The sequence below is a fragment of the Solea solea genome, chromosome 4 (genome assembly GCF_958295425.1).
Source record: "Solea solea chromosome 4, fSolSol10.1, whole genome shotgun sequence".
NCBI classification, from domain to species: Eukaryota; Metazoa; Chordata; class Actinopteri; order Pleuronectiformes; family Soleidae; genus Solea; species Solea solea.
Window position 1 is genome coordinate 13,064,643 of NC_081137.1, and position 26,642 is coordinate 13,091,284.

At 39.6% G+C, this 26,642-nt stretch overlaps 2 protein-coding genes across 3 annotated transcripts; both read left to right on the top strand.

Annotated features, from left to right (window-relative positions):
* The first annotated feature begins 1,639 nt into the window (after positions 1 to 1,639).
* esrra (estrogen-related receptor alpha) lies at positions 1,640 to 20,005 on the top strand. 2 transcript variants are annotated; one of them, XM_058627410.1, is made up of 8 exons: positions 1,640 to 1,884; positions 3,726 to 3,824; positions 11,970 to 12,344; positions 13,656 to 13,772; positions 13,873 to 13,986; positions 14,920 to 15,087; positions 16,210 to 16,479; positions 17,070 to 20,005. In XM_058627410.1, the coding sequence occupies exons 3-8, from the start codon at positions 11,975 to 11,977 to the stop codon at positions 17,321 to 17,323; spliced, it is 1,293 nt and encodes a 430-aa protein (XP_058483393.1). In that variant the 5' UTR covers positions 1,640 to 1,884; positions 3,726 to 3,824; positions 11,970 to 11,974; the 3' UTR covers positions 17,324 to 20,005. The 2 variants fall into 2 exon arrangements, with proteins under 2 accessions (XP_058483393.1, XP_058483394.1); XM_058627411.1 differs by lacking the exons at positions 1,640 to 1,884; positions 3,726 to 3,824 and adding an exon at positions 5,934 to 6,093.
* Positions 20,006 to 22,860: 2,855 nt separating this feature from the next.
* On the top strand, positions 22,861 to 26,027 carry prdx5 (peroxiredoxin 5). Its single transcript, XM_058627588.1, has 6 exons — positions 22,861 to 23,183; positions 24,137 to 24,271; positions 24,353 to 24,484; positions 25,266 to 25,304; positions 25,389 to 25,453; positions 25,696 to 26,027. Exons 1-6 carry the CDS (start codon positions 23,076 to 23,078, stop codon positions 25,799 to 25,801), a joined length of 585 nt encoding a protein of 194 aa, XP_058483571.1. The 5' UTR covers positions 22,861 to 23,075; the 3' UTR covers positions 25,802 to 26,027.
* Positions 26,028 to 26,642: the final 615 nt, after the last annotated feature.

Below are 26,642 nucleotides of genomic sequence, written 5' to 3' on the forward strand. Positions count from 1 at the left end.
CGTCTAAACTCACAATCACCGGCAACACTCTTGGACAGCTACACTTAGTAACATTACAAATACATTCGAACACGCACACGCAGTGTCATTGACATGGGATCTAAAGAATACAGCACCATTATGGCTGTTTTTCGTCCTCTATAAAGGGATGATCATGCAGACTCTGCACCAGTGTGATGCAGCCCCGCAGAAGTGCAGTGTCTGCAGCAGAGACTGAATGACCTTGTTTCAAGGTCGCAGTGACACTGCCGTCAGTTTTTCCCTCTCGTGCACGCGCCGCGGAAGTCCTATCCCGCGAGCACATCATGACACACACACACACACAAACACACCCACAGCAGCAGCAGCAGCTCTGTCCTGCCACAGTTATTAGTTTAAACACGACCTTTATTTATGTCATTTAAGGAGGAGATATACACTAAATGCTCAGAGTTTCTGCCTTTCTTACTTCTAAACCAGTGTGTGTGTATGTGTGTACGCGCGCGCGCCAGCTGCCACCAGCCGTGTTGCAGAGCGTATGCAGGGACAACCTATTTTAAGACGCATGCAAAATAAGTTAGACAGAAAAAAGGAAAACAGTTAAACTGGTATTATCCCGTTAAACATGTTTGGTCACACATTATTATCACAGGCAGCGAGTGCTAAATGTAAAAATCCCTCGACTATTGTCCTCATGTCATTGCAGACTCCCCCTGCTCTCTCTCTCTCTCTCTCTCTCTCTCTCTCTCTCTCTCTCTCTCTTCCTTAGCAACTGCTATGTGTGTAGTGAGCCCGGTCAGTGTCACAAGACCGACAGCATGACTACATTTTCCATAGAGGTGTGTGTGCTGGTTTCCCCACCCCTACAGTAGCAGTGCACAGTACAGCTTTTTGGCATACACGATCATTTAAGATTACTCTATTTACATCAATAAATGTAAAAATGTGAATATCATGCAAGGATAAAGTTAAAAACAAACAAACCATCAAATATGTTAAAGTTACCCAATTACCAGTTCCCAATTGAGATTTAATAATTTCATATAGTGTGTGTGTGTGTGTGTGTGTGTGTGGGGGGGGGGGGGGGGGGTGGGGGGGGGGGGGGGGGTGTTTTGTGGTGTCTGTTCTGATTTATTATGGAGTTGCACGACTGATTTGTATAAAAGAAAACCGGATGTGAGAGCAGATAAATGAATATAGGCCTACTCCAGCTCTACTGGATCATATATATTATTTTAACGGCTCACAGGACTTCATCATCATCATCGTATGCCTGCATGCTGATGACGTTGGTGGAAGGTGCGCGCGTGTGTACGTAACGGAACCACAGTGGACAAGAAAAGGCACGAGAAACACAGACTGACGTCACAGCCGCTGCGTCAAGTTAGCAGGAGGAAGCCGCGAAGAGGCCGGAATTCGCCCCACTTTGCGTGTATTTCAAAATAAAACCATTATGTCTATGTTGCTTTAGCTAAAGATAATAACGTGGTGCTATCACGAACGTATGACGCGTAGTCCAGTCATTAAGAGTGGCTCTCTCATATGAGGTGTTTATGTCGCTTTGGGGTGAAACTTAAAACAAAAAAAAGTCAAAAGGGTTTTATTGTGAAAGTCTGGTCATGCCGGAAGTAGCAATCTGACGCTGACATCTAAGTACATCCTCAGTTGTGAGAACCGAAGACGAGAAATTATAATAGGAAGCCACGGAGCCGAAGAGGCGGATTAGACAGTCTGTGTCGCCGCTCGTCGTTGTCGCTGTATTACACGGTAACATTCAGTGAGGAGATGTGAGTCACTCGGCGCCATTAAAGCGGTTCAATAAAGCGTTCGCGGACTTGGCAGCTGCACAGACTTCACACTGAAGAGGAGATAAAACACAACCCTATGATGTTTTCACGTTTACCAGTAAGTGTCCTTATCCTCTGTTGACAATGCACAGACTGAGCACACACATATACAGATTGCGTGCTGTGTCTGTATATGTAGGCTGTGTGGGTCGTGTCGTGGAGATGTCAGCTGTTTGATGCGCATTCAAGATCCGCCTGACAGAGCTGTAAGTTCGCGTGGCCACGTTATTTGGAGAAGTGGTTTAAAAGCTGTGTAGTAATATGCAGTATAGCGTCATTTAACCCACTAATACACAATACTGTGATTAATATGCATCTAAATGCATGGTGGTTCGAGCTATATAGTCGCTTGGAAAACACACAACATGTTTCGGCAGCTGAATGTGATGCATTCACGGACTGTAGGTAAAAAATGTTTAAAATGGTTTGAATGGGATGCTACGGCTCAGCGCTCACTTAAAACACTTAGTCCTGCATGAGCGCACTTCTTCAACTATACACACTTTTTCGAAATGTTCCCCTTTTTGTCCACCACCAATGTCCTCTCCCTCTTAATCTCCATTCCGCCTTAACACACTGAACTATGCGAGTCAACCGAGCCTGCGGGACCAGGATTGAGATCGGCGATCTGAACGCATAATCCACTTTGGCAATTAACCTTTAACCGCTCCGAGATCAGTAAAGACAAGGTCACCCCTGGCTGCTGTTCTCGCCTCCTCCACTGTGCGCCGTGTTTAAAACCCTCTCACACTGACTTTTATGTCCAGTCAGTCAGTGCGATGCATTGTCCGTGTCAAAGACCACTGGTGCCCCCTAACTCAAACTATGATAAGAGGAGACAAAACCCTGTGGGACAGAAACAAGAGCTCATGCATGTGCTGTGACAGCCTTTGTGACTTTTCACCTGTGGGGAAAAGTGTATTCAGAGTTGATATTTAGTACAATTAATAGAAATTTCAGGCATGCCAGATATTGGCATGAATGCTGTTTTTAATTAAAACTTTGCTTTGTAAAATTATGTATAGACTGAAGCATTACTGTCTGACCCACATTAGGGCTGCAATGATTAATTGATTATAAGAATAGTTGGGAAGAAATTTAGCAATGGGTTAAAAAAATCAGTTTATCAGTTTGAGTGTCTGTCTTTTATAAAAAAAATTGAGACAACTTCTCTAGTTTAAGTGTCTTAAATGTGAATATGTTCCGGTTTCTTTGCTCTTCTTTGACAGTCAACAAACATTTGATTTTTTTTCACCCTTTTCTGACAAACCAACTTATCAATGAATGAGTAAAATAATCAACAGATAAATCAATTTTAATATATAAGTGTTAGTTGCAGCCCTTGGTACACATATTGTTGCTTAAGTTTGAAGTCTGCAGGAAAAAACAAGCAAACAACACTTTTGTCTCTGTTGTTGATAGAAATGCTAACTTTAAAGACTCACAGAACAGTGTATGATGTTGTGTGTTTTATTAAAAATGTACTAGTTTGTAATTATTTACAGAGAGTTATCACCCAACTTCACGTACGACTTTGAGTGAGAGACAAGGTGTTGGCTGTACTCTGTCTGTCCTTCAAGCATTCCTGTGGCTGTGACCTTTGGAGTGTGTCGCGCAGTGTAAGGGGGAGGGTACTCTAGCAGTGTGCAGTAATTTGGATACATACAGTAGGTTATGTATTTTTGGTGTGTTATAAGTTTACACATGTGTTACCACAGTGGGAGGAAAAAGTGCAAATATAAATGTTTTGTCCGACATGTGTGGGGACTGGCACTGCTATTATTAACAGCTTTTATGGCCACTATGGCATTACGAATAATAAACCTGCCATTTAAATGGCAAGATAAGATGAAAAGTAATTGTCTTGACTTCAGTGTGTCATTTTGTTTTATTTCGCAGGTGTCCTGAAAACTGCAGACTTCAATCCAAGCAATAGCACTGAACTACCACCAGGGGTGAGAGAGAGGTACAGGCTTTAAGCTCTGGCTCACTAATCAGGTAACATGCTCTCACATCATCATTTATGCAGATGAAATATTATATGCCATTATGTTTCAACGTCATATATATGTCTGCTATGGGTCGTCTCAGTCAATATAATGTAATGACTTGAGCTGACAACTTTAATGTTGTCTTCCCCGGTCAAAGGACATGCAGTACAGTATGTGGAAGGATACTACACCAAGAACAATGGAGAGTGGTTTATTTAATAGTGTTGGCATTCTCAAATATTAAGGGTGGCCACTGATAGAAGATGTAGACTATATCCATTCATTTTGCAACCGGAAGACTGCATATAAATATTATACATGGCCTTTGGATAGAATATGACACATTTCTGTTGAAATCATGCAGTTCAACCGAGAAAAGCAGAAGCAGCTGTGCTGGCAGCTGCTACACAAACACCATAGACACCATATACCATTTGGTCTTTTGTTCTGAATTAATTTCACATGGACACATTGCAAGTGTGGGCTGTGGTTGCCCCCCATTCTCATCAAATGATAAACGAGACACGTGGATTGGAAAGGAGAAAAGAGCAATCAAGGTATCAGGCTAAAGTGCTCAGTGATAATAACCATAATTTAAGTGCTACTTGGGTTTGGGATACTGTATGCAGCATGGTGGGAAAATAATAAGCTTCCAGCAGTGATTTTGATCCAGAGGAATCAAAGTTGTGCCAAACACGAGGGGAAAGCCTGATGCCTGACATTAAGTAAATCCAATAAAAACTGACCAAGTGAGTCAGACGTTTCCATTTATGACGTGGACTTGTCAAATTCTGTCTGGCTTAAAATTGATGGCTATTATTCGCTGATAATTCCATTAACACTAGGATTTTATTTGGTGCTGTTAATGCTGTCAATAAATTCTTAATAATCTGCATAATGTAAAAGTGGTCTCTTTTAGATTCTGTTTAGAGCCTCTCAACTGAATCTCTAGTATCACAGGAGGCTTTGACCAATCCCAGGGCAGTTAAGAGAAAGACTACACTACACATACTCAGCAGAATGATCGCACCTGCATCACTGGCCCCAACTGCCAATGATCGCAAATAAACCTTAAAAGGAGTCAAAAAATTGGACAATAAAAGTGTCTCATCAGCTGAAGGACAGGTTGACCAGTGGTTGGGTCAATGGTCATGTATAATCTCCCCATGAACCTCAGCAATATCAACTATTTTCCAGAGATCCTGCCTACTGCAGCTTAATTATGGACATGCTTTATATTGGCCTTTGCTGAATTTGCAATAGCAACTGGGGATGAGCTGATCTAATACTCAGTATTGGTAACAGTACAGTCAACACACAAACTAGTGACTTGTAAAGGAGTTATTTTCATTGTACTGAATCATTATAATCAGTTAATTAAAAACATTTGTTCAGCACCTCCTCCACGATCGGAGCACAGACTCCGTCTGACAGTCACTGAACTGAAATACAGCAGCAGGGTCTGTGATGTGGCTCGCTGCTCGTGATCGCAGGCTTTCAGCAGTGCTGTCACTAAAAACACTCCTCTGTTAAATATGGAGATTAACCCACATTTTCAGCATTTTCTACAGTTCGGCATTGTTCACTTTGATTCTTCAATATCAGGCAAAGTATCGTCTCAGCTCACTTGGATCCTGAGCAGGTACTAATAAAAGTACCAGGTACCATCGCTAATGGAAAAGCAAACTAACCGTGCCATGCCGAGTCGAGTCACGCTAGTGGAAAAGTGCCAACTGTGTCATGCTTGATGCAAGAATACTTTAGGCAGGGACCTTGCTTTACTAACAGACAATCCTTTCTGGATTGAGATCGGTGAGTCTCGCCAGTAGATGCCACTCATTCTCACACACTGGACCTTTAAAAGTAATAATAATAAAAAAGGAGGGTGATTCTCACACACTAAAAATGGCATCTCTAAAGACCACATACATTCTACAATATCACCTAAAACAAATACAATGCTTTGATGTTCCTCTATTATAAGACCAGAACAGAGGTTAACAAATGAAATACATAAATAATTAGTGAAGTTTGCTGTCAGGTAATGTAATGCTGCTCGTTGCATTGGCGTGTTAGAGCTCCAGCACATCCATCCTTTTATCATTTACCAGCTGTTAGGGAAAGCCGATTGTAGCCCGGCCCATCTCAACCTCAGCCAAACACGAGCTAGCGGCCGCTGGCAGTCTGGTCTGGAAGCGGACTCTCTCTGTGTCAAACCTGTGTCATGTTATTACACCGTGGTGACGCTTAAGTCCTGTACTAGTCGCCGTTCTCAGGTAAGACGCGCTCTAGCCAAGGTTATTGAGACAAAAATAACCCACTGTCCCGGGAGGAGAGAGAGGTCAGTCAGGATTAGCGCTAGCTGCTGCTAGCCTAGTTAGCTAAAGGGAAAGCTAACCTACAGTAGTATGTTGTTGATAAAGCTAATGCTAACGTTAACCCAAACATGCTGGTACATTAAAGTACACGCGACACTTTTTTATGGCGAGTTAAACGGAGAATAACGCGCCCCACTTACGTACACAGCTTATATTTTGCTTTCACCAAAATAATCAAACAGCCATTCATCATTTTGGTGGTGTTTCCACATTTTAATCACAGTGAAAGCTGCTTCTCATTTGCCAAAGCAGATGTCGAAGTGGCCAGCGGTGCACATGGTACAGTCAGACAGACAGGCAGACAGCCAGCCAGGCAGGCAGGCAGGCAGACCGACCGGGATCTGTGCTGCTTTGAGAGCAAACTCATATCTCTCCTCCTGTATCATTATTACTTATGGCACTGACTGACCCTTTCCCAGGACTTGTAAACTCCGTATGAGTGAGGTAAACTTTAAACAGGGTTGTGACACCCTCATCTCTTGTCAAATAGGACTACAATCAGGTCCAGAAGGGCAAACTCCAGTTTAAGTCTAGGACTAGCAGTCACTATAGGATTAGGTAATCTGCCTTGTCAGTAAATTTAAAATGATCAGAGCTTTTGGTTTGCATTTGATGATCAAGCAAGTTACTGAATCAGTGTCTCGATATCAGGTAAAAGAGCCGTAATTAATATATACTTACTGTATTATGTGTAAAGCACACAAACACATGTACCTTGTTTTTTCAGTGTAACTTGTGTATTAGGTTTGATTATCTTTTTGTGAGTAGATTGATAATTGATGATGTATATATCTTTGTGCAAAGATGTGATGGCATATTGTATATAAAGTGTATTAACTGGATAAAGCACTTGGAGAGTGCAAACCTTTGCCATAGGCTATCTGTTTCCCACAGTGTCACTTCCCTATCTTGCAATGTTAACAGTTTTTTTTATATGTTCATTATCTAAAACCTTATTATCCGTCTCACCATTAAAATCAAATAATTTCTTCCTTGGGCCATAACCTACATCCCCAGGATACATCCTCCAAATCCATCTTTTAACTTTTGATTTAGGCTGCTAACTTGGTGTAGGTAATAAGTCTGCGAACTGACAGACAAACAGCTTTCAGCACAGATCAGGACTCAGTCTGAGGCTATTCAGGGTAAAGGCTAATGTGTGTAAAGGCTCTAAATGCCTTTAGCTCGCTGTGGTGAACTCGGCAGTTTAAAATATGAAAGTAAAACTGGAAGTACAGAAAGTTTCCAAGCAACTCTAACCCCCAAAGTGCAGTATATGTATGTATATACATATATATATGTATGTATGTGTGTATATATATATGTGTATGTATGTATATATGTGTATGTGTATGTATGTATATATATATATATATATATATATATATATGTCTATGTGTATGTGTATATATATATATATACATACACATATATATACAGTATATGTATGTATATATGTGTATGTGTGTGTATATATATATATATATATACATATGTTTGTATATATATATATATATATGTATATATGTATATATATATATACTGTATATATACATACATACATACATACATACACCAAACACACACCAAACACCCAGTCAGCCTCCAAACTAGTCTATGCCAAGCATTAAATAGTCTGTGTAGGCAGAATGAGTGACTGGAGCTTTGAAATGTCTATAAGCATGTTTTTGAAAAACTTAATTATACAGTATGTACTCTATTGTAATACACAGCAACTGGATTATGAGCCAAGCTGATGCAACAGAAAGTTGTTAAGAGGTTGGTAATTGCAGTATGTATGCTTGAGAAAATCACCATCTGGTCTTAACTCCATTAAGACTATTTAGAGTGCATCTTTAATTGTTCAAGTAAACTTCTCCATTAAAGGGATAGGTCAGGTTTTTTGAAGAGTGGTTGTACGAGCCCCTGACACAGTCAGAGGTGACTGTACTGTGCGCACACTCGGCCTGAGACAGGGACTCATTGAAAACATGGCTGCTGGTGTGGACACAAGGAAAGCAGATAATAGCCACGTAACAAAATACTCACCTTATTAAATCTACACAAACATACGTGTACACAGTCTTAAGAGTATGTTACTCCTTTATCTCACTATTATGGCACTTTTCCACTATAAAGTTCCAGCACGGCCCAACTCCAATCGGTTTGGTATCGCTTTCAATTACAATAGAACCTCTTCAACGTGGGCGGAGTCATCATAGCACCGCTGCATGAAATTGCCATGGCGTTGTTTTATATTTGACACACACAAACCAGTGACTAGTGATTTTTAAAGCAGTTCTTTTCGTTGTACTGAATCATTAGATTTGTTTAATTAAAAAAAGATTTGTTCACATTCGTTCGGTAATTCCTGCATGACTGGAGCAACTGAAATATGGCTTGTGGGGTTGTGATGTGGCTCACCATTCGTGATCATCGCTTTCAGCAGTGTGGTCGCTAAATAGACCAGACTCCTCTGTTAAATGTTGAGATTTTAGACATTTCCTTCCTAAATGTTGGAGATTAACCCACATGTTCAGGATTTTTACTGATTAATGCATGTTGTAAGTCTTTTCAACTGATCTACAGTTCGGTTGGATTCTTGTCTCAGACGTCGCTCTCGCGACTCTTCCAGTGACAACACCTTCTGCCAATCAGCGGCTGGCAGTCTGTCTACGTCACATTTAGTATAGGCTCAGCTCGCTTGGAACCTCGCCAGAGCAGGTATTAAAAAAAGTACCAGATACTTTTGCTAATAGAAAAGCAAAAAAAAGGCGTGTTGAGTCGTGCTGGAACTGTGTAGTGGAAAAGTTCCATTAGGCCTCTTGTGAACTGAAGTTGATAAAAGGCTTACTCTCCCATACCAAAGTCCATAGAGAAAATCAGCGGCATTTGAGCTTGCAGGGACACAGGAGCTGCTGGTCTCCTGCAGCCTTGTTCGGCAAGTTTTTGCCACTTAAGTTTAAACAAAGGATTTCAAATGGCAAAGCCACAAAATAACTAATATCAACTTAATGGTGGAGGCAACAATGGATCGACAACTACTGTGTGTTGTGATGTGAAATCAATGATTTTCTCTATGGACGTTGGTGCACCAGTGGGAGAGCACCATTTAAAACAGTGACACAAGGTCATAGACTTGTTTTATTAACTGAGCCATTTAAGTGGTTAAAATAATATTTTCCTTGTATGACAGTCATGTTTGATATAATAATTTATTTTACTTGATTGTGGATGATGGTTGAGATGATGAAACTTGCCAACTCGCATAGTTTGATTACTTCACTGCAGGGTAGCGTGGGTTGATTTTTGTAATTAGTGGGATGCAAAGTGTTCTCAGGTGCCCACGCAGTCTGAGTGACAGGTCCACAGAAAATGCAGGTCTGAGAACTGCATGCCTGACTTGAAAACATGCATGGCTAAATCAGAAACTAATGGTTTTGAGTTTTTAAGCCTTCCTGTTGAGGATATGAATAACTGAATGGATGTTCTGATGACCTATTGATGTAGTAGAATGACTCCTGGTGCTGCCCTTGGCCAGACTGACTATGACAGATGAGACGTGCATTTTGTGTGTGAGAGAGGAACTGGGAGCCACAGTGGGGTCAAAGAGCAATGGTGCACAACACTTAGTTAATGGTATTATGAGAAGTGGAAAATAAACTTATTACTCAGCTTATTAATAGGGCTGACTGTGCACAATACTGGACTAGTGTCAGACCAGGTATTGGTACTGGTCTGACACTAGTCCAGTATTATCCAAAAACCGTAAATATCATATAAATGCTTCACTATCAATGTCATGTGACCATAATGTGAGTGAGAAGTGAGGAACTTGCAGTAATCACGTCAGCTGTGTGTACTTCCTAAAATCAGCTGAGTGTGGTTTTGTTTTTGAAGAAAATGTAAATTAAAAGCAGTAGCAGTATTATGAGCATTATATTTCTGAAATGGCTGTTTAAGACTATGTGGCATATGCATCAAAACTGCTGTTTTATTAATGGCTTGGTAGATGTAAAACAACTGTATTAAATTATATTGGTAGATAGTTTACTCACCATTGTAATTTCTGTTTTGGCATCTGCACGAAAAAGTCAGCCAGCTCAAGGAAAACTTCCTTTAATGGAAAACACTGAAGTTTAGAATCACCTTCAATGCTTTGAGTGACACGTTGCCTGTACAGTCTGTTGTTGTTGCGAAACCCAGTGAAAGTGACCCTGAACAAATGACCAGAAACACAACTGATTAAAGTTATGCTGGCTGCAAGAGAGCCAAGAACAACAACAAAAAAGACTAGGTGTTGTACAGACTGGCAAAATATACACTATCTGTTATGTGCCATCTGCCGGTCTGTGTCGCTGCCCACCTTGGAACAGAGAGCACTGTTGCAGCCCCTAGGGCAGCACACAGCCGTGTTCCAGTGTTTGTAGCTGCTGTGATTCTGCGTCAGGCAACTGTTTTACAGGCAGATAAAGGAAGATCATGACCTAAAGTTTGGACCAACAACTTAAACAAAAAAAGCTGAGAAACTGTTATGGCTATAACAATATAAAGTGTATGTTTGGACCAGCGGTCTGGAGTTTAATCAGTTCATTGATAATTGAGTAATCATTTATTCACTATGTCTTGTTTACCTCTGAATTTGTAATGGGCCTAATTTGTAAATTGTTGGACTTTACATGGACTGGATGAAAACAATGGAAATGGTTATTAGTTTAAGCCATAATTTTGCAGTTTTTCATATGCAATCAGTTTATTGGTTTGTCTGCAGTAAGTTGCCATAGTTACTCACTAAATAATTTTAGAAGTGCAGTCTATATGAAGTTATTGGCAGGTAAGCCAGTGTGTTACTGCCTAACTTAAAACATAAATTATGTCCTAGTGGAAACCTGGGCTCTGGGTATGAGCATGGCGACCTTGTGGTCACCTTGGCTGTTTCGCAAAGATTCAAAACTGTGGGGAGGATTTCAGGGCTATACACTTTATTTCTAGTTATAAAAATCTTCGTTTAATGCTATTAAGCACTTCTGAGGAACACAATGGCACACAAAGACACATACTTTAGTTCTGCTGAAGAATAAAAGAAGGGAATTGCAGGACCTATATAATAATAAAAATATGGTTATTTAGTACATTTCACAGCCCATGCTTCCTGGAAAGATAAATGACCACCATGTGAAATAACCAGGACACACCTGGGTGAAATCCTTATCAGTGAAGTGTAATTCAGATTATTTTCCTTCTTTTTCCCACTGAAGGTGTAAGTGTAATCAGGTTAAAGGTTAGATTTAGATTCAGCAGCTGGCGTATAGCTAGTTATGGTGATTGATTATCGACCGGTTCTGATATCAGTCAGATACAGATATACATCTGTATCTTCTGTATCATCAGTTTACATCTTTTACACTGCTAAGCTGTCAATGGTAAATTTGTGCCGGTGCATTTACCACCTAGCTATAACCAAAATAACACTTTTCTTCTTTCAGTTAAAAATAAGTCCACGCAGCTGACAGAATGACTGCAGTGTAGCAGACATGTGCAGCCCTCACTCACATTCTGGTCACAAGACATTGATGGCTCATGTCTCTTTTTACAGCCTGTGCCATAAATGTTCATGTATTTTTGGATTTTTTTTCTTTTTACAATATCCAATCCAGTCATTTTGACCAGTATCTGATCATAACGACTCATCTCTAACAACAATGTCATAAAAATAAATCTGAAACTGTAACTGAAATTATTTGACCTTTCTTTGTTTAATGTCTCCCCTCTAGACGTCATGTCTTCCAGGGACCGTCGGTCAGATGTCTACATAAAGGCAGAACCGAGTAGCCCAGAGGGAGGAGGGGGAGGTCGCATAAGTCCCGGCGGAGCCTCCTCGGACTCCTCTCAAAGTGGAACCAGAGGAGACGGCACCAAACGGTACTCGCCGCCACTCTACACGCCAGCTCTGCGTTGTCACTTCAAAGACGAGGGAGGTGATGGAGCAGAGGAGGGCTCCACTGGAAATGGAGCGGGGCGATGCAAGTACGCCCTCAGCACGCTACCCAAGAGGCTCTGTTTAGTATGTGGAGATGTGGCTTCAGGTTACCACTATGGTGTGGCATCTTGTGAGGCCTGCAAGGCATTCTTCAAGAGGACCATTCAAGGTTTGTTAAATTTAAGTGTCTGCAGATCTGAACCGGCAATGACCAGTTGTACAATTTAAATCTTGTTAAATTGGACACTGACTGCTCTCTCTCCTGTTATAGTGATATAGTTTTTCTTACATATTTCAAACGCAGAGTAGAAAATTAAATATGGAGGGATTTGTCCACATAGAATTAGAATTTAGAAAGTCTGTTCCGCCAAGTCTTCATAATACACAGTATTTTTCTACATTTAGTTTCCACAAATCCAATCCAATTTATTTATAAAGCACATTTAAAAAACAACAAAAACAACAGCAGTTGACCAAAGGCTTTTATTAACCAATGAACCATAAGAGCAAATTTAGTTACATTGTAATGTGGGGATAAGGTAATTTGGACATGCTAAATTGACCGTAGGTGTGATGGACTGGCGAACTGTCCTGCCTTTTGCCCTATGTCAGCTGAGATTGGCACAGCGCCCCCTGTGACCCTCATGTGGAGGATAAAGTGGTAGACGATGGATGGATGATTAAATCTGTGAAAATATTGTTTTTTAGTGAGCACTGATATTAATGCTATTATGAAGTATGTCATTACAAGGAAGTTTTCATTTATAAAGCACTTAATTCATACAAAGAGGGGGATTGAAGGTGCTCGAACAAATAGCATAAGAAACAAAGATTGAGAATAGCAGAATAAAAGTACAACCATTAAAAATATGTGTGAATGTGAAAGAAGCCAAACAAAAGGGAATTTAAAAGGGAAATAATAATAAAGGTAACATTTTCATTTAAGAATAAGAAGTGTCTCAGTGACCCCTCTAATCTTGTTATTGTTATCTTGTTACACTTATTGTATATAGTGTAATAGCAGATATATATATAGTGTGTATATATATATAGTATATAATATAGTGTAATCACAAAGGTGTTTATTTCAATCGAAAAGGATTAATACGTTCATCGGATCCAAAGTGGAACTTGTTGAGATATCCCGTGTTTCTGCTGTGCTTAAAATGCCTTGACAAATCCGGCAGTGATAAAGGACCCACATCACGTCTTAATGGTATTATTCTTTATTCATGCTTCAGCACACCGTCGCTACAGCCACTCCATCTAGTTTATACTGGGCTGCTAAACAGAGATCTCAGTCGTGTAGCACAGACTGCACAGTGCATACTATTGCGATGGAACATTTTGTTGGCAGGTAGGCGTAGATTGCACGTTTAAAAGCGTCTAGAGATGAACAGGTTGAAGGGTGGAGGTGGAATATCATTCATATCTGTAATTTTCAATCATGCTCTCAACATTTTCTTCTATCCCTTTAAAGGTAACATTGAATACAGCTGTCCAGCATCAAATGAGTGTGAGATCACCAAAAGGCGCCGAAAGGCTTGCCAGGCATGCCGCTTCACTAAGTGCCTCAAAGTAGGCATGCTGAAGGAGGGTGAGTGTTGTCCTTAGCCTGTCATTGAATAGTTATTTTAATCATGTTTATTCTGTTTTCCCAGAATTCATCATAATTACTCTATGTCTCACCCATGTAGGAGTTCGTCTCGACAGGGTCAGAGGTGGAAGACAGAAGTACAAAAGGCGTCCAGAGGTGGAGAACGCAACATACCAGAGTGCTCCTCTGCCACTGATGAAGGAAAATGAAAAAGGTGGGGTTAGCTTTTTATGAGACATTGCTCAAGTACAAGTCATAATTTTTTTTATGGTTTTAATATTAACTGTAGGTGCCACTATTGCAACATCACAAACATGGAGCCAGCTCACACTGTATTTGACATTAGACTCTGGTTAAAGGAATGGTATTTGTTTTATTGCTTCTTTTCTGTGGTTAGAAGTGTGCTGCTGCTGCTGCTGCTGGACTGTTTATTAGTTAATTGCTGGTTAGTACCACATTTTTACTACAGCAGATAACAACAACATACATAAAAGTGGTCTGTTTATTTGTGACCCCTTCCTTTTCCTCCCCTGAGTGAGATGTGATGGAGGGGTAAAACATCCAGTGGCAAGAGCATAAAAGGAATACACAAATGCCTTAAACCCACTGGATTTAAAACAGCACCATCTACTGGCAAAAAGTAATAGAAAAAAAAGGATGTTACTGTTGAAGTGATGGTATAGGGTTTTTTTTGTTTTTTTTTTCAAATGTGATTGTATAAAGTGCTGATGATGTCACTGTGCCAGAACCGAGCCTGAGACACAGATACTCACACTTATTGAAAACATGGCTGCCACTGTACACAGACTTTTGTTTTTAGATTTTATCTCCAACTAGAAAATTGAGTTTATAAAACTCTCCTGCACCAAAGGTCAGAGAGAAATTCAGCATTTTTATCTCCCTTGGCAGGAGCTTCTGTTCTCATGTTGCCTCCTTTGGTAATTTTATCACTTATGACGATTTTCCACTAGCAGTTATTTTGCTTTTGATATTATAGAACCTGCTCTGGCGAGGTTCCAAACGTGCTTTAATCTCCAACATTTAGCAAGGAAATATCTAAAATAACTAACACATGAAATGATAAGGAAGCAGGAATCTGTGTTTTTATTTGTGCATCATATACTCACCGTTTTGCCTGGTGTCACAGGATCCTCCAACATCATCGTCTCTCACCTCCTAGTGGCAGAGCCGGAGAAGTTATTCGCCATGCCCGACCCTCTGCAGCCTGACACAGCCCAGCGGACGCTCACCACCCTCTGTGACCTCGCCGACCGCGAGCTGGTGGTCATCATCGGTTGGGCCAAACACATTCCAGGTAAGGGGCGCAGAGAGTGAAGCAGGCACTGACAGCAGGTGGAAGAGATGCGGCGATTCTGTCTCACTGACCCCAGGAGGAAACATGCTTTGTCATATTTCAATCAGGCTTTGACTTCTGAATTTATTTTTTCCAGAACAAGAATACTAAAGATTATAAATGGCCTGTGCGAACCTGATTCTGGTGACATTGTGAAGGTTAGAAGTACAACAAAATCAAGTGTTAAATAAACCAAACCCATCAGATTAAATCAAAAGCAAATAAATTAACTGGTGTGTATTTGCACGCATCTGCTTGTGTGTGTTCGGAGAGCAGATGCACAATAGGGGTGGGAATATCAGGGTACCTTAATTTGTCGCTGCATATATAGTTTAGTGAATGGGCAGCCCATAGCCAAGTGGAAATGGCCACACTGTAATTCTTCCATATGTCAGGAGATGGGGTGCAAGGTCTGAGCAAGGTCTTCAATCCCTATTCCTCCCATTTATTGGACATGATAGATATAAATATATATATATACACTGAAGTGATTAATAGAGATTTTAGTGGTAGTGGGGTTTTTCTATCCAGGCTTTTATGCATGTAGAGACAAAATATTAAGAACACACAATTCTTAGCTGAGATGGGCCGTCATGTGACTACAGAGCAGAGAAAAGTAGTGTCCTCTAATTAATGTGTACACTTGGATGATTCCATGGAATCACCATGAATGTTCTGTGTATTGATATTTTTTTTTTATCAATTCATAATCTTTTTCTTGTGGAATAAGGATGCACTTAAAAATCACTATCTCCTCCTTCCTTGTCTTTCATTTGCACACATTGCAATTGTTGTTTTTTCCCCCCACCTCTGTCTGTATTTTCTTTATCAATTCATAATCTTTTTCTTGTGGAATAAGGATGCACTTAAAAATCACTGTCTCCTCCTTCCTTGTCTTTCACTTGCACACATTGCAATTGTTTTTTTTTTCCCCACCTCTGTCTGTATTACAAGCTGGAGTTGGGTAACCAGCATGTACTCCGTTGTTTTGCCACTATAAAGACAAAAGACCCGAGTTTGCTTTGGCTAAAAAGTGCGAACACTGCCAGTTAGATTAATAATCTCATGTTCTGTTCTGTGCAGGCTTCCTGTCACTTTCCCTCGCAGACCAGATGTCTGTGCTGCAGTCGGTGTGGCTGGAGGTACTGGTGCTGGGTGTCGCGTACCGCTCACTCGGCTGCGAGGACGAGGTGGTGTTTGCAGAGGACTTTGTCCTCGACGAGGAGATGTCGCGTGTCGCAGGACTGACAGAGCTAAATGCAGCAATTAGTCAACTCGCTCGCCGCTTCCGCTCGCTAAATGTGGACCGGGAGGAATTTGTCATGCTAAAAGCCATCGCACTGACTAACTCAGGTACAATTTGTTGTGTGGTTGAACAATTATGCCCAGATATAGATTATAGTACTTGTATTTTTACTTGGGTCTTCATCATCATCTGTGGTATATTCTGTGTTATAGATTTTAATTTCATTTTTCATGAATGACCTAAACAGAAAATGTCTGGTGTTGTTGCTCACTGAACATGCTGGTCATTTTAAAGAAATAAGAAATAATTGACTTTGAGAGATTTTATTTGATGTGTGTGTGCGTAAAAGACCCTTTTTTTTTCACAGAAGGGTCTTTTATCGTGATAGATAATTTTTTTCATTTATATTTTAGTTATGACCAGGGTTCGCGAAAGGTCTTTCTGCATGTAGTTTGCATCATCCCCATGTCAGCGTGGGTTTTCTCCGGGTTCTCCAGTCCAACAAACATGCAATATGGCGATTAGGCAAATTGGACACTCTAAATTGACCGTAGGTGTGAGAGTGCATGCTGTTTGTCTCTATATGTGGATGGATATTATAGTTATTTCATAAATTTCACCTGACATACTCCTGTAAATTCTCATTCATGGTAATATTTAATCCATTATGTCGATGTTCTCCCCGTTGTTCCGTCAGACTCTGTTTACATTGAGGATATGGAGGCTGTGCAGAAGCTGAGGGACCTCCTCCATCAGGCGCTGCTGGAGCTGGAGTGTCAGCGGCGCCCGGACGACCCCCAGCGTGCAGGACGCCTCCTCTTAACGTTGCCCCTCCTCCGACAAACTGCCGGCCGAGCTCTCACCACATTCTACAGCATCAAAACCCGTGGAGGTGTACCCATGCACAAACTGTTCCTGGAGATGCTGGAAGCCATGATGGACTCTCCCTAGAGCGGAGATCGGCAGAGGCTGAGAGGACGTGATGGGAAAGACCCAACAGAGATCTGATCTTCTAAAGTAGATGAGTGATATAAGAGAAAGGACAGTTGTCGTAGCGAGTTAATGAAAATGATCCTTTGATCCTGCGTGAAGAAAGAAAAAGAATACAACAAAAGAAAAAAAACAAAAACTCATGTATCCGTCTCTAAGTGGGAATGCACTGCTTAGAATAAGATGTAACTGCCAAACTGCAGTTAAAGGCTTCAAGATCCCCAGAGTGACAACACATCAATCCCTAAATAGTTTCAACTATTTCCATGGCGTGCTCCCTCACGGCAACAGTCTGCAGTTGTGCAGCCACCGAAGAACACTTAGACGCCTAAGAACAGACTGCTACTACACGGTTCCCGAACTTTTTAAAAGATAACGCAGCATTTACTCATGAAAGCCATGATGAAATGTTCGGCAAAACAGGACTTGAGGGGTGCAGTGTGGTGTCAGATTGATGTGCACATGGAGTGCTTGTATTAAATATACTTTAGTGTGCCATTGTAGGCAAATTCATAGGAATTACTTGCAATATGTTAAAAGCAATATAAACGACTTCATTAGTGTCTGTTGCAATTTAAAATGTGGATAAAAATGGTGAGACATCTAGTTGTGTGTGTGTGTTTGTGTACATCAGTAGTTCTCCACTCTCAGGACCCCAGGTGCTAGCTTCTAGCGGAGCCAGCTTTGGATCATTGATACCAGGTGAGTTGGCGTAAATTAAAAATAAACCTGGTTAACAAAGAGAACAGCAGCAGCACACTTTGGGGTTAAATGCTGGAATTGAGAACCACTGGTGTACGTAGTCAGAGCAGGATTCTATACGAAGTTGATTTGTTGTCCAGGAGAAGTGCGTATGAAGACTGTGTACTCATAACATGCTCCTCTTGGAAGGTCATGTTTAGTCAGTGTTGTATGTAAATCCCTTTGACACACCAAGAACTGGCTTCCATATAAGGAGGCGTGTGCGTACGTGTGCAGTCAAAACCAATGAGCTACACTGAAATCAGGGAAGAATGCAGCTCTGACATGAAAGCCAGTGTGGCAACATTAGTGGTTAGAAAAAAATGCATATTCTTTTATTTTTTATTTTTTTTGGTCTTCATCCTCTCCTCTCACTAGATCCAACCATTTTTATTGTCTGTGCTGTTAAAAAAAGACAAATCCGACTTGTTTCATTTGTGGGATGTAACGTATAACACTAATCCATGATGTATAATTTATAGGTTTTATGCTGCATTTTCTGCAGCAGTGAAGATCACTGCATACAAGGCGCCGCCTTTCTGTACGTAGACGTGTCGAACTTGAACTTGTTAGTGCCCCTCGAAAGGGCTGGAGGCAACGAGAAATGCAACATACGCAACATCTTCCTTTTTTCGGATGTTGAAACCTTTTTCTGACTGCGTTCTTTTAAGTCCCACTCGCTGTACAGCAGGTTTGTATACTTGCAATATAACTGATCATTATAGTGCGCTTCAGCTGCAGTGTCTGATGGCAAAAAATCAGATCCCTGAAAATAATAGCGTCCACGGGAGTGTCACTCTTTTAGCCATGTACAGTTCCATTTTAAAAAGGCAGAAACATGCCGTTTATAGTGAAAGATGAAAAGCCAGCACGTTCTTCAACTTCCCCACATTTGTAAAGACTTGAAAAAAAGACTTTTTTTCGTACATTTTCCTTTCTAGGATTTAAAAGGTATTTTATTTACATTGTGACACACTGTTGTGGGTTTGGTATTGGAATGAAGCTCTTCATTCATATTTTTAATGCAAATTGTTTGTCTTATGTGCAGCCGCTGTGTGTTTTTCCGAAAGCTGATGGTCACTTAGGGATCAATTTACACGGCTCTATAGATGCAGCTGCATAGTGAGGTTCCGGGGGGGAGGGGCTACCTCAGGAGGCAGAGCAAAACCACATGGCCAAATAACTGTGGGACACACAAACATTATGCTTCATCTTTTGACTTGTCAAATTTAAATTTGAATATTCGGTACGTTTGAATGTCCTGGAGTTGTTTTTCACAGCTGTTTTCGTATATTTAAGATAGCGGTTTCCGCAGGATTGAGGGTGCAAATTGAAGACGGTTCATCTTGTGACACACGGGTTTATCTGGCAAGATTTTTCCGAATCACTGATTTGCTTTCTTAGGCTGCAGCTTACATAGTCCTAAATTCCTAAATAATTATAACAATTTTGGGGGGGCTCTGTGATTTGTTTACTAACCTAATTTCTCGAATAGTGATCAGATTTCTGAAACGAACAAATGCATACGATACACGCCTGGGTTGAACTAAAGCTTTTAAATCTTTGTCTGTCACGCAAGGGTAATTTTCTTTCATTAGCATACAAATATGTTTTAGGTACGCTGGTTTGAGGTGAAGACGGGGTCATGTGCATTGGCACTGTTTAAAATACATTTTTTTAAAAAGTCATTTGTAGTTTCTATTAAATATGTATGCATTAATATAAATGAGCAATACAATAAAGTACCAAACCTCACACATTTCCTTGTATAGCCACAGTGTACATTTAACATTGCCAGTTATAATGAAGAATAGCTACTAAGCGTTATATTATTTAGACGTTCAAATCAATGTTTGTATTTTGAAAGACTATTTAAATGATTAAATTCTATTTTTTACTCAATTTACTGTTATTTGTTGACACTGCTTTATTTTTGTGTGTGATATTGGCTGTGAATTTCTGTGTAGGCTACTTTTTTTTTTCCATTTTAGAGAAAACGGTTCGATGTCCTTGTCTAAACATGTCCACATAAAAACATCACTGTGAAAAAAAAAAGTGAGATCTTCCACTGCCTGTCACAGGGAGTGGACTATTGTAGGTGCTTTGTGTTGTGTAATAAACGGACACACCACCACCACAGCATATCATTGGTCTCATCTCTCACTGTGGACGTTTGTGTTTTGTGTGTTTGTGTGTGCTGCTTCTTCATTGTATGAGGGTATTACAGTCGTGTTGAAACTATCAACTTCACAATGTTCTAACTTTCAGAAAGTGACGATCTAGACACAATCTTATTTGATGACGAGAGACAGTCTATAGACATGAGATTGAGATGACAAATTGCATGTCACAAAATAATTGTGAATCACAATGTCATTCCAATAAGGTTTTTAAAAAAGGCTAAGAAACAAATCTTTTTGCATCAGGATTCATATTTTTAGTCAACAAATTTAAAGTGATAAACAATTATCTTAAACAAGATCATTTAATCAATTTACATAAAATAGAACTTAATGCAATATAAATCCTGAGGTCCTAGAATGACTGGAAAGATACAGGCTCCCCCTTGTGGCAGTTAGACACCATTTCAAGTCACTCATTACAAATTAACAATGTTGTCCTTTCATAATTATCCTGATAACGGAAATCCCAACATAATAAAATGATTGTTGTGAGTGTACTTTATCCTGGTGCACGATTAAATCGTATTACCAAGGTCCATCTGACGCATACAGAACATTAGCAATTATTATTTAATACTTAAACGTGCCTGCAGGTGTGAATCAGCATGGGAAGTTTGACTTTGAAAGGTAATATTAGGTTTCAGTGTTAATTTGTGTGCTTAAAACAGGATAGACATTATAGGCTTGGAATTGACCTGTGAGGGTTGCAGTCAGTAATACAGTATAATAATAATAATATATGATTTTTTCCATATCATCCACTGCTGGTTTACATTGCTAAGTAATTAAGACAGATGTACATTTTGTACTTAGTCACAACAATAAAAACAAATCTTCTTCAGTTCATTTTTAACCACCTAAAGCATTTAATAGTTATTGCTTCATGGCTTGACAAAATCAAAAACAAACTAATTGGCAACTTACCTGTTTTAATAATGTAATTGATTGACATGTGTAATATGTGTGCAAGTCTTATCACCTACAGCTAAACCAGGGGCTTTCAGTGTCTGGGGGGGCCTTGCCTCACTACACTTAAATGCACAGTATGTAATTTCCCCACGGTATCTCAATCAAAATAATAATTAAAAGGCTTAGATTGGTGATGTCATGAAGCAGCATGGGATCATGGGAATTGCTGTCTTGCTGTCTCATCTGGTCCCTCTATCTGTTTGTGCTTTACGGGTCAAGGTTTGTTGGCAGAACGTGCAGCAAACAGATTCAAAGATTTCTTCATGGTCATTTATTGTGTACTATGTAAAAGAATAAAAACAGATAACATAAAAGAACAGAACAGAATATAAATTCTAAAGTGCATTATGTGCATTGTTACATATATCTTCAATGTTGCAGTAAGTCAATTAAATTTCCTCCACAGGTTATTAAAAATACCCTAACTTTTCTGAATCGCAGCTCTCTCTGTCCTGAGGTCTTTTCATTGGATGAGCAAAGACAGACTGGCTCGAGGCAATCTCTCCATCGCTGAAACTTTCTGCTGACACTGACACATATTTTATTGCAGTTCTTGTCTGACTCTCCTTTATTTCTGTCCGTTGGCTGCATAGGCAATTATTTACTTAAATTTCTGGATGTTAGTGGGATCAGTTGTATCAGTAAATACTTCAATCATCTTCTGAAAACTAATGTATGATGTTAGTTAATCCACTGAAATTGTATGGTGGTTTTATGCCCTCCCTGTTACTGAAAGTCATTAATACATTCAAAATAATATGTAATGTTCTGCTAGTCTATGTTCTTTTGTAGGTAACCTATACTCTAACACAGAAGGCACAGTAGTCTAATGTTGTTTACCTCTTTTAGAGCTATATATGGTCAAATATATATATATGTATATATATATATATATATATATATATATATATATATATACACACACACACACACATATATATATATATATATATATATATATATATATATTTATTTATTTATTTAAAATAAGTTGCCCCCTTTCAATCCTCAGGTAAAGAAAACCCCTGAGTTAAACTCTGGTTAAACTGTTTTCCTTTCAGTCCACAAGGTGATCAATCATTGCAACAGAGGTGGAAAGTGATGAATTTACTCACGTTACTGTAACTGAGTAGGTTTTTTGTATACTTGTACTTAATTAGGTTATTTGGAAGTACTGTACTTCTCTACATTTTAAATCAATTAAAAAAATATAATTGGCACTACTTAGGTCCCTGAGTGTGAACGTTAAATCATTGTGACTTTTACCCATTTTGACTGCTATATTATGTGTTTACATATTTTATTTCGTCAGCACTTTAATTTGTAAATATTTAATTAATAACAATTAATGTGAGATGTGTGTCCCCTTGTCCTTTTTGCACTACACAAGGAAGAACCCCAAAAGTAAATAAGTAACATTTACGTTTTTTTTTTTTTTTTACTTTAACTTGAGTACATTTTTAGACCAGTATTTTTACTTGTTCGTAAGTTAAAACATTTTTTTTAATCAAAAATAGTGGTTATTTTACTTAGAAGAGTAGAGTATTTCAGTACTCTTTCCATCTCTGGTAACAGTGTAATACAGCACTGGCTTTATGGCCTCTTACTAGCTAGCAGATGGTACAGTTAATAAAGAATTAACGGGCCCGAATGTGGAAGCTAGGTTAGGTTAATACTTAGCCTGCAGGTGTTAGCGCGAAGTAGGAGTGACATAACCCGGGAGGGAGCAGACACACACGCAGGCAGACACACTCCTTCCCCGTCAGAGCTGCCTAAGACAAATAGAAGTCACCTAGCTTGTGGTCCAACAGCGAGCTAACATGCTCTCGATCACCGGCGCTAAGCTATTCAAGAACAGCCGTGTCGTCGTACAGCGCGTGAGGTTGCTACAGCTACACACGTCTCCTGCCGCAAGTATGCCCATTCAGGTAAGACTGCAGACTATGTTAGTTTCACATGCTACACTGCATATGTCAAGGACGCAAGGGTGTTGATTATGTTTGACTTTTAAGGTAGCAGAACTGTGCTGTTGTATCGCCCATCTGTGTCTCTGCAGTGTAGCCCACCGTGCTAACTGTTGTTCTCAGAGGTCGCCATGAGAAATGTTTGTTGTACTGTGACTCGACACCTGCACGATATCATGTGAACGTTGCGCGATATAAACTGTCAGCTGTTAACACACACTGTTAACAGCTGTTAAACTCAGTAAATGTCCGAAACTGTTCCCAGACTTATCAAATAAATTAACAAATACCAACGTAAAAACATTAAACATCAGTGTTAATGTTGTCTTTACAACACAAACAATCTAAACGTTTGTTATTAACGCTCCTGAATTTGCTAAAGGTTTTCGGCCTCTTTAACAGAATACCTACATCTGTGTATGATGATGTGTCGCCCCCTGGTGGCTACAATTCCTCGGGATATCTGTTCTTCATTGGGGCTACAAAACTTAACTTAATTTTTTATTGCAGTTTCAACAGTAGCAGTAATTTACAACATGTTTAAATCGGCATAAAGTCATTACTAGTCCTCATAATAGTTTACCTATGACAGAGCTCCACCTTTTGATAAATATTTCTTTTTGGAATCTCAAGTATGTTATTTGTTCCATCTGGTGCTTGTGGCATTTAATTTCTAGAGTGTCTAATAAAACAATTGTTAGCATTGCTTTGTTTTTTCAAATCAGCCTTTTACAGCACATGCATCCCATTAACAAATAATCGATTGTTGTAAAATAAGCATCATTATGTGTTTGGTGTATCTTTCTACCACTGAGGAAACCAGTACTTCCAGTTACCTAAAAAAGTGGAAAAAAAATATTAGTGTCTTACACCATAGTCATTTTAAAATGCCTTCTTCACACCTCCATCTTTACCAGGTTGGTGAACATCTCCCTGCAGTAGAGGTCCAGGAGGGGGAGCCAGGGAACAAGGTGGCGATGGATCAGCTCTTTAAGGGGAAGAAAGGAGTCCTCTTTGCTGTACCTGGGGCATTTACACCTGGTTGTTCCAAGGTGAGTCCACTCTGTTTAATACTCTGCTTGCAGAATCAATCTTTGCATCAGTTGACTTAACAAGTTCCATGTTGCTTTCAGACTCACCTCCCAGGTTTTGTGCAACAGGCTGCAGACTTGAAGAGTAAAGGTTTACAAGAAGTTGCATGTATTTCTGTCAATGATGCATTTGTCATGGCTGCTTGGGGAAAGGAACATGGAGCAGAAGGCAAGGTATGGACTCTTTTATATACACAATTTCTGAAACAACCATTGTGTCAAGTCTATTGAATCTCACTCAAACTTAAGTTTGTAATACACTTACTCTCCTGCACCAAAGGAAATCAGCATTGTTAGCTTGCAGGGACACTTGAGCTGCTAGTCACTGATTTTCACAATGGACTTTAGTGTGGGATAGTGAACGGTTTATCAGTATCTAGTAGTAAAGGTCTGTCTCTCAGTGAGATAGAGCAGCAAACACATTGTAGACATAGCAGCTTGTGGCTTAAAATTATTTCTTTCCACTTTTCAGTGAGACCAAGAATCAGTGTCTCACACCGTGTCCCTGCCTTGGGGACACACCAGGGCCAGGACTCGGCCCAGTCAGTGCTGAATTTCTGTCAGTACCTCATAAAACCACACTTCAAAATAACCCCTGAACTATCACTTTAACATATAAGATGAGTACACAGTAGTATTGTTATCATCCTCTGAATCTCAGATTTTTGTGTACTTGACTCAGTGGCTATCACAGAAATCGCTAATAAATGGTACAAAAGCTCCCTCGTCAAATTTCCAGAGCTCATGTGAGAATTGAGCAGGAAAAACTCTAGATAATTCACAGCAATTGAGTGGACGATGTTCCATGCCGTTGTGAGCTTGCCTGACTTGGGCAATCTGCCGTCACATTTCGCATAATACGAACAGCAATCTATGGGCGACAAGTGGATGTCTGAAAATGGCTTCACTTGACTGTAAACTCAGTGTGTGACGTTAATGTGATTTTCTTCTTCAGGTTCGAATGCTGGCTGATCCTACTGGAGAATTTACAAAGGTAAAACTAAATGTCTGCCATTTTCAACTTCTGTTAAGAACATAATGAATGTGTGCACTCATCAGTTGTTCTGTCGCCTAATAGGCAGTCGACCTGTTACTTGACAGTGATCAGATTGTGCAGGTACTTGGAAACAAGCGATCCAAGAGGTAATGATTTTTTTCCAATCCCATATTTGCTGTAATAGATTGATAACATGATTTTACTGCCGGTTTCATATCTTTACAGTATCTTTTTATTCGTCTTTTAGTTGTTTGTACATTTTTTGTCTCAAGTGATAAAATTAAATTCAGAATCGTACTCTATTAAGGAATCTAATGCTTGATGGCTGTGACTCATACATTTATAGATCATAGTACTTAATTGGTGTGAATGTCATCCTATATTTCAGATATGCTATGTTAGTGGAAGATGGAGTTGTGAAGAAGATCAATGTGGAGCCTGATGGCACCGGACTGACCTGCAGCCTGGCTTCCAACATTCTGTCTGAGCTGTAGACTTATTTAGAACTCATTAAACCAAACCGCAAAGCTTGAGTTTACCTGTAAAAGTTGCACTTAAAAAACCCAGTGTCATGTGGAAGCTAGTGTGATAGCTAGCATAGCCAGATTGCAATTAATGCGCACAATTACGACTTGACTGGCAGTCTAATGGACCTTGCATCAACTTCTGTAGTCTGTTACATATGAGTGAATAAAAATGACCCTGAGCAATAATCAATAATTACTGTTTTCCTGTGTGGCTCATTGTGTAAGATTTTATGAGACAAAACCCAAGTGTCATAATTTATTTTCATATTGTGATATTTTAAATCAAAGTAGGCATTGATGGAATATTTAAATTGAAAGTACAAATAACCAAGCCAATATATATTATAATACATGTAACAGTGTCTCTTTGGATAATTACCTTTATATATAATTTATTGTTTTTGTGCACAAAAGTAGTTTAGTTCCCTACTTGTACAGTAGATCATGTACTGTATATTAACATTAGGCATAACATAGATTGTAGATGATAGCAGCATTGTAAAGCCTAAGGGAATTGCATCAAATATTACTGCAAAATCTCTTGGGATAAACTTTTATTCTGAAAAGTATTCAGCATAAGAAAATAATTGACCCTCCCTTTTGAACAAGTTATTAACACAGATAATACCCCTATCAACCCATTTCTTCAGAAACAAAGATTTGTGTTTAAAGCAAATATTCACTTTGGAAAGTTGGATGGATTGTTTTTATTTTGTGATTACTGCGCAATTGAAAGCCAAGTCCAGATGTATGGAGAAGGAGGTCTGCTGTAATGGATATCCCAGTTTCAGGCACCGCCACCACCAGT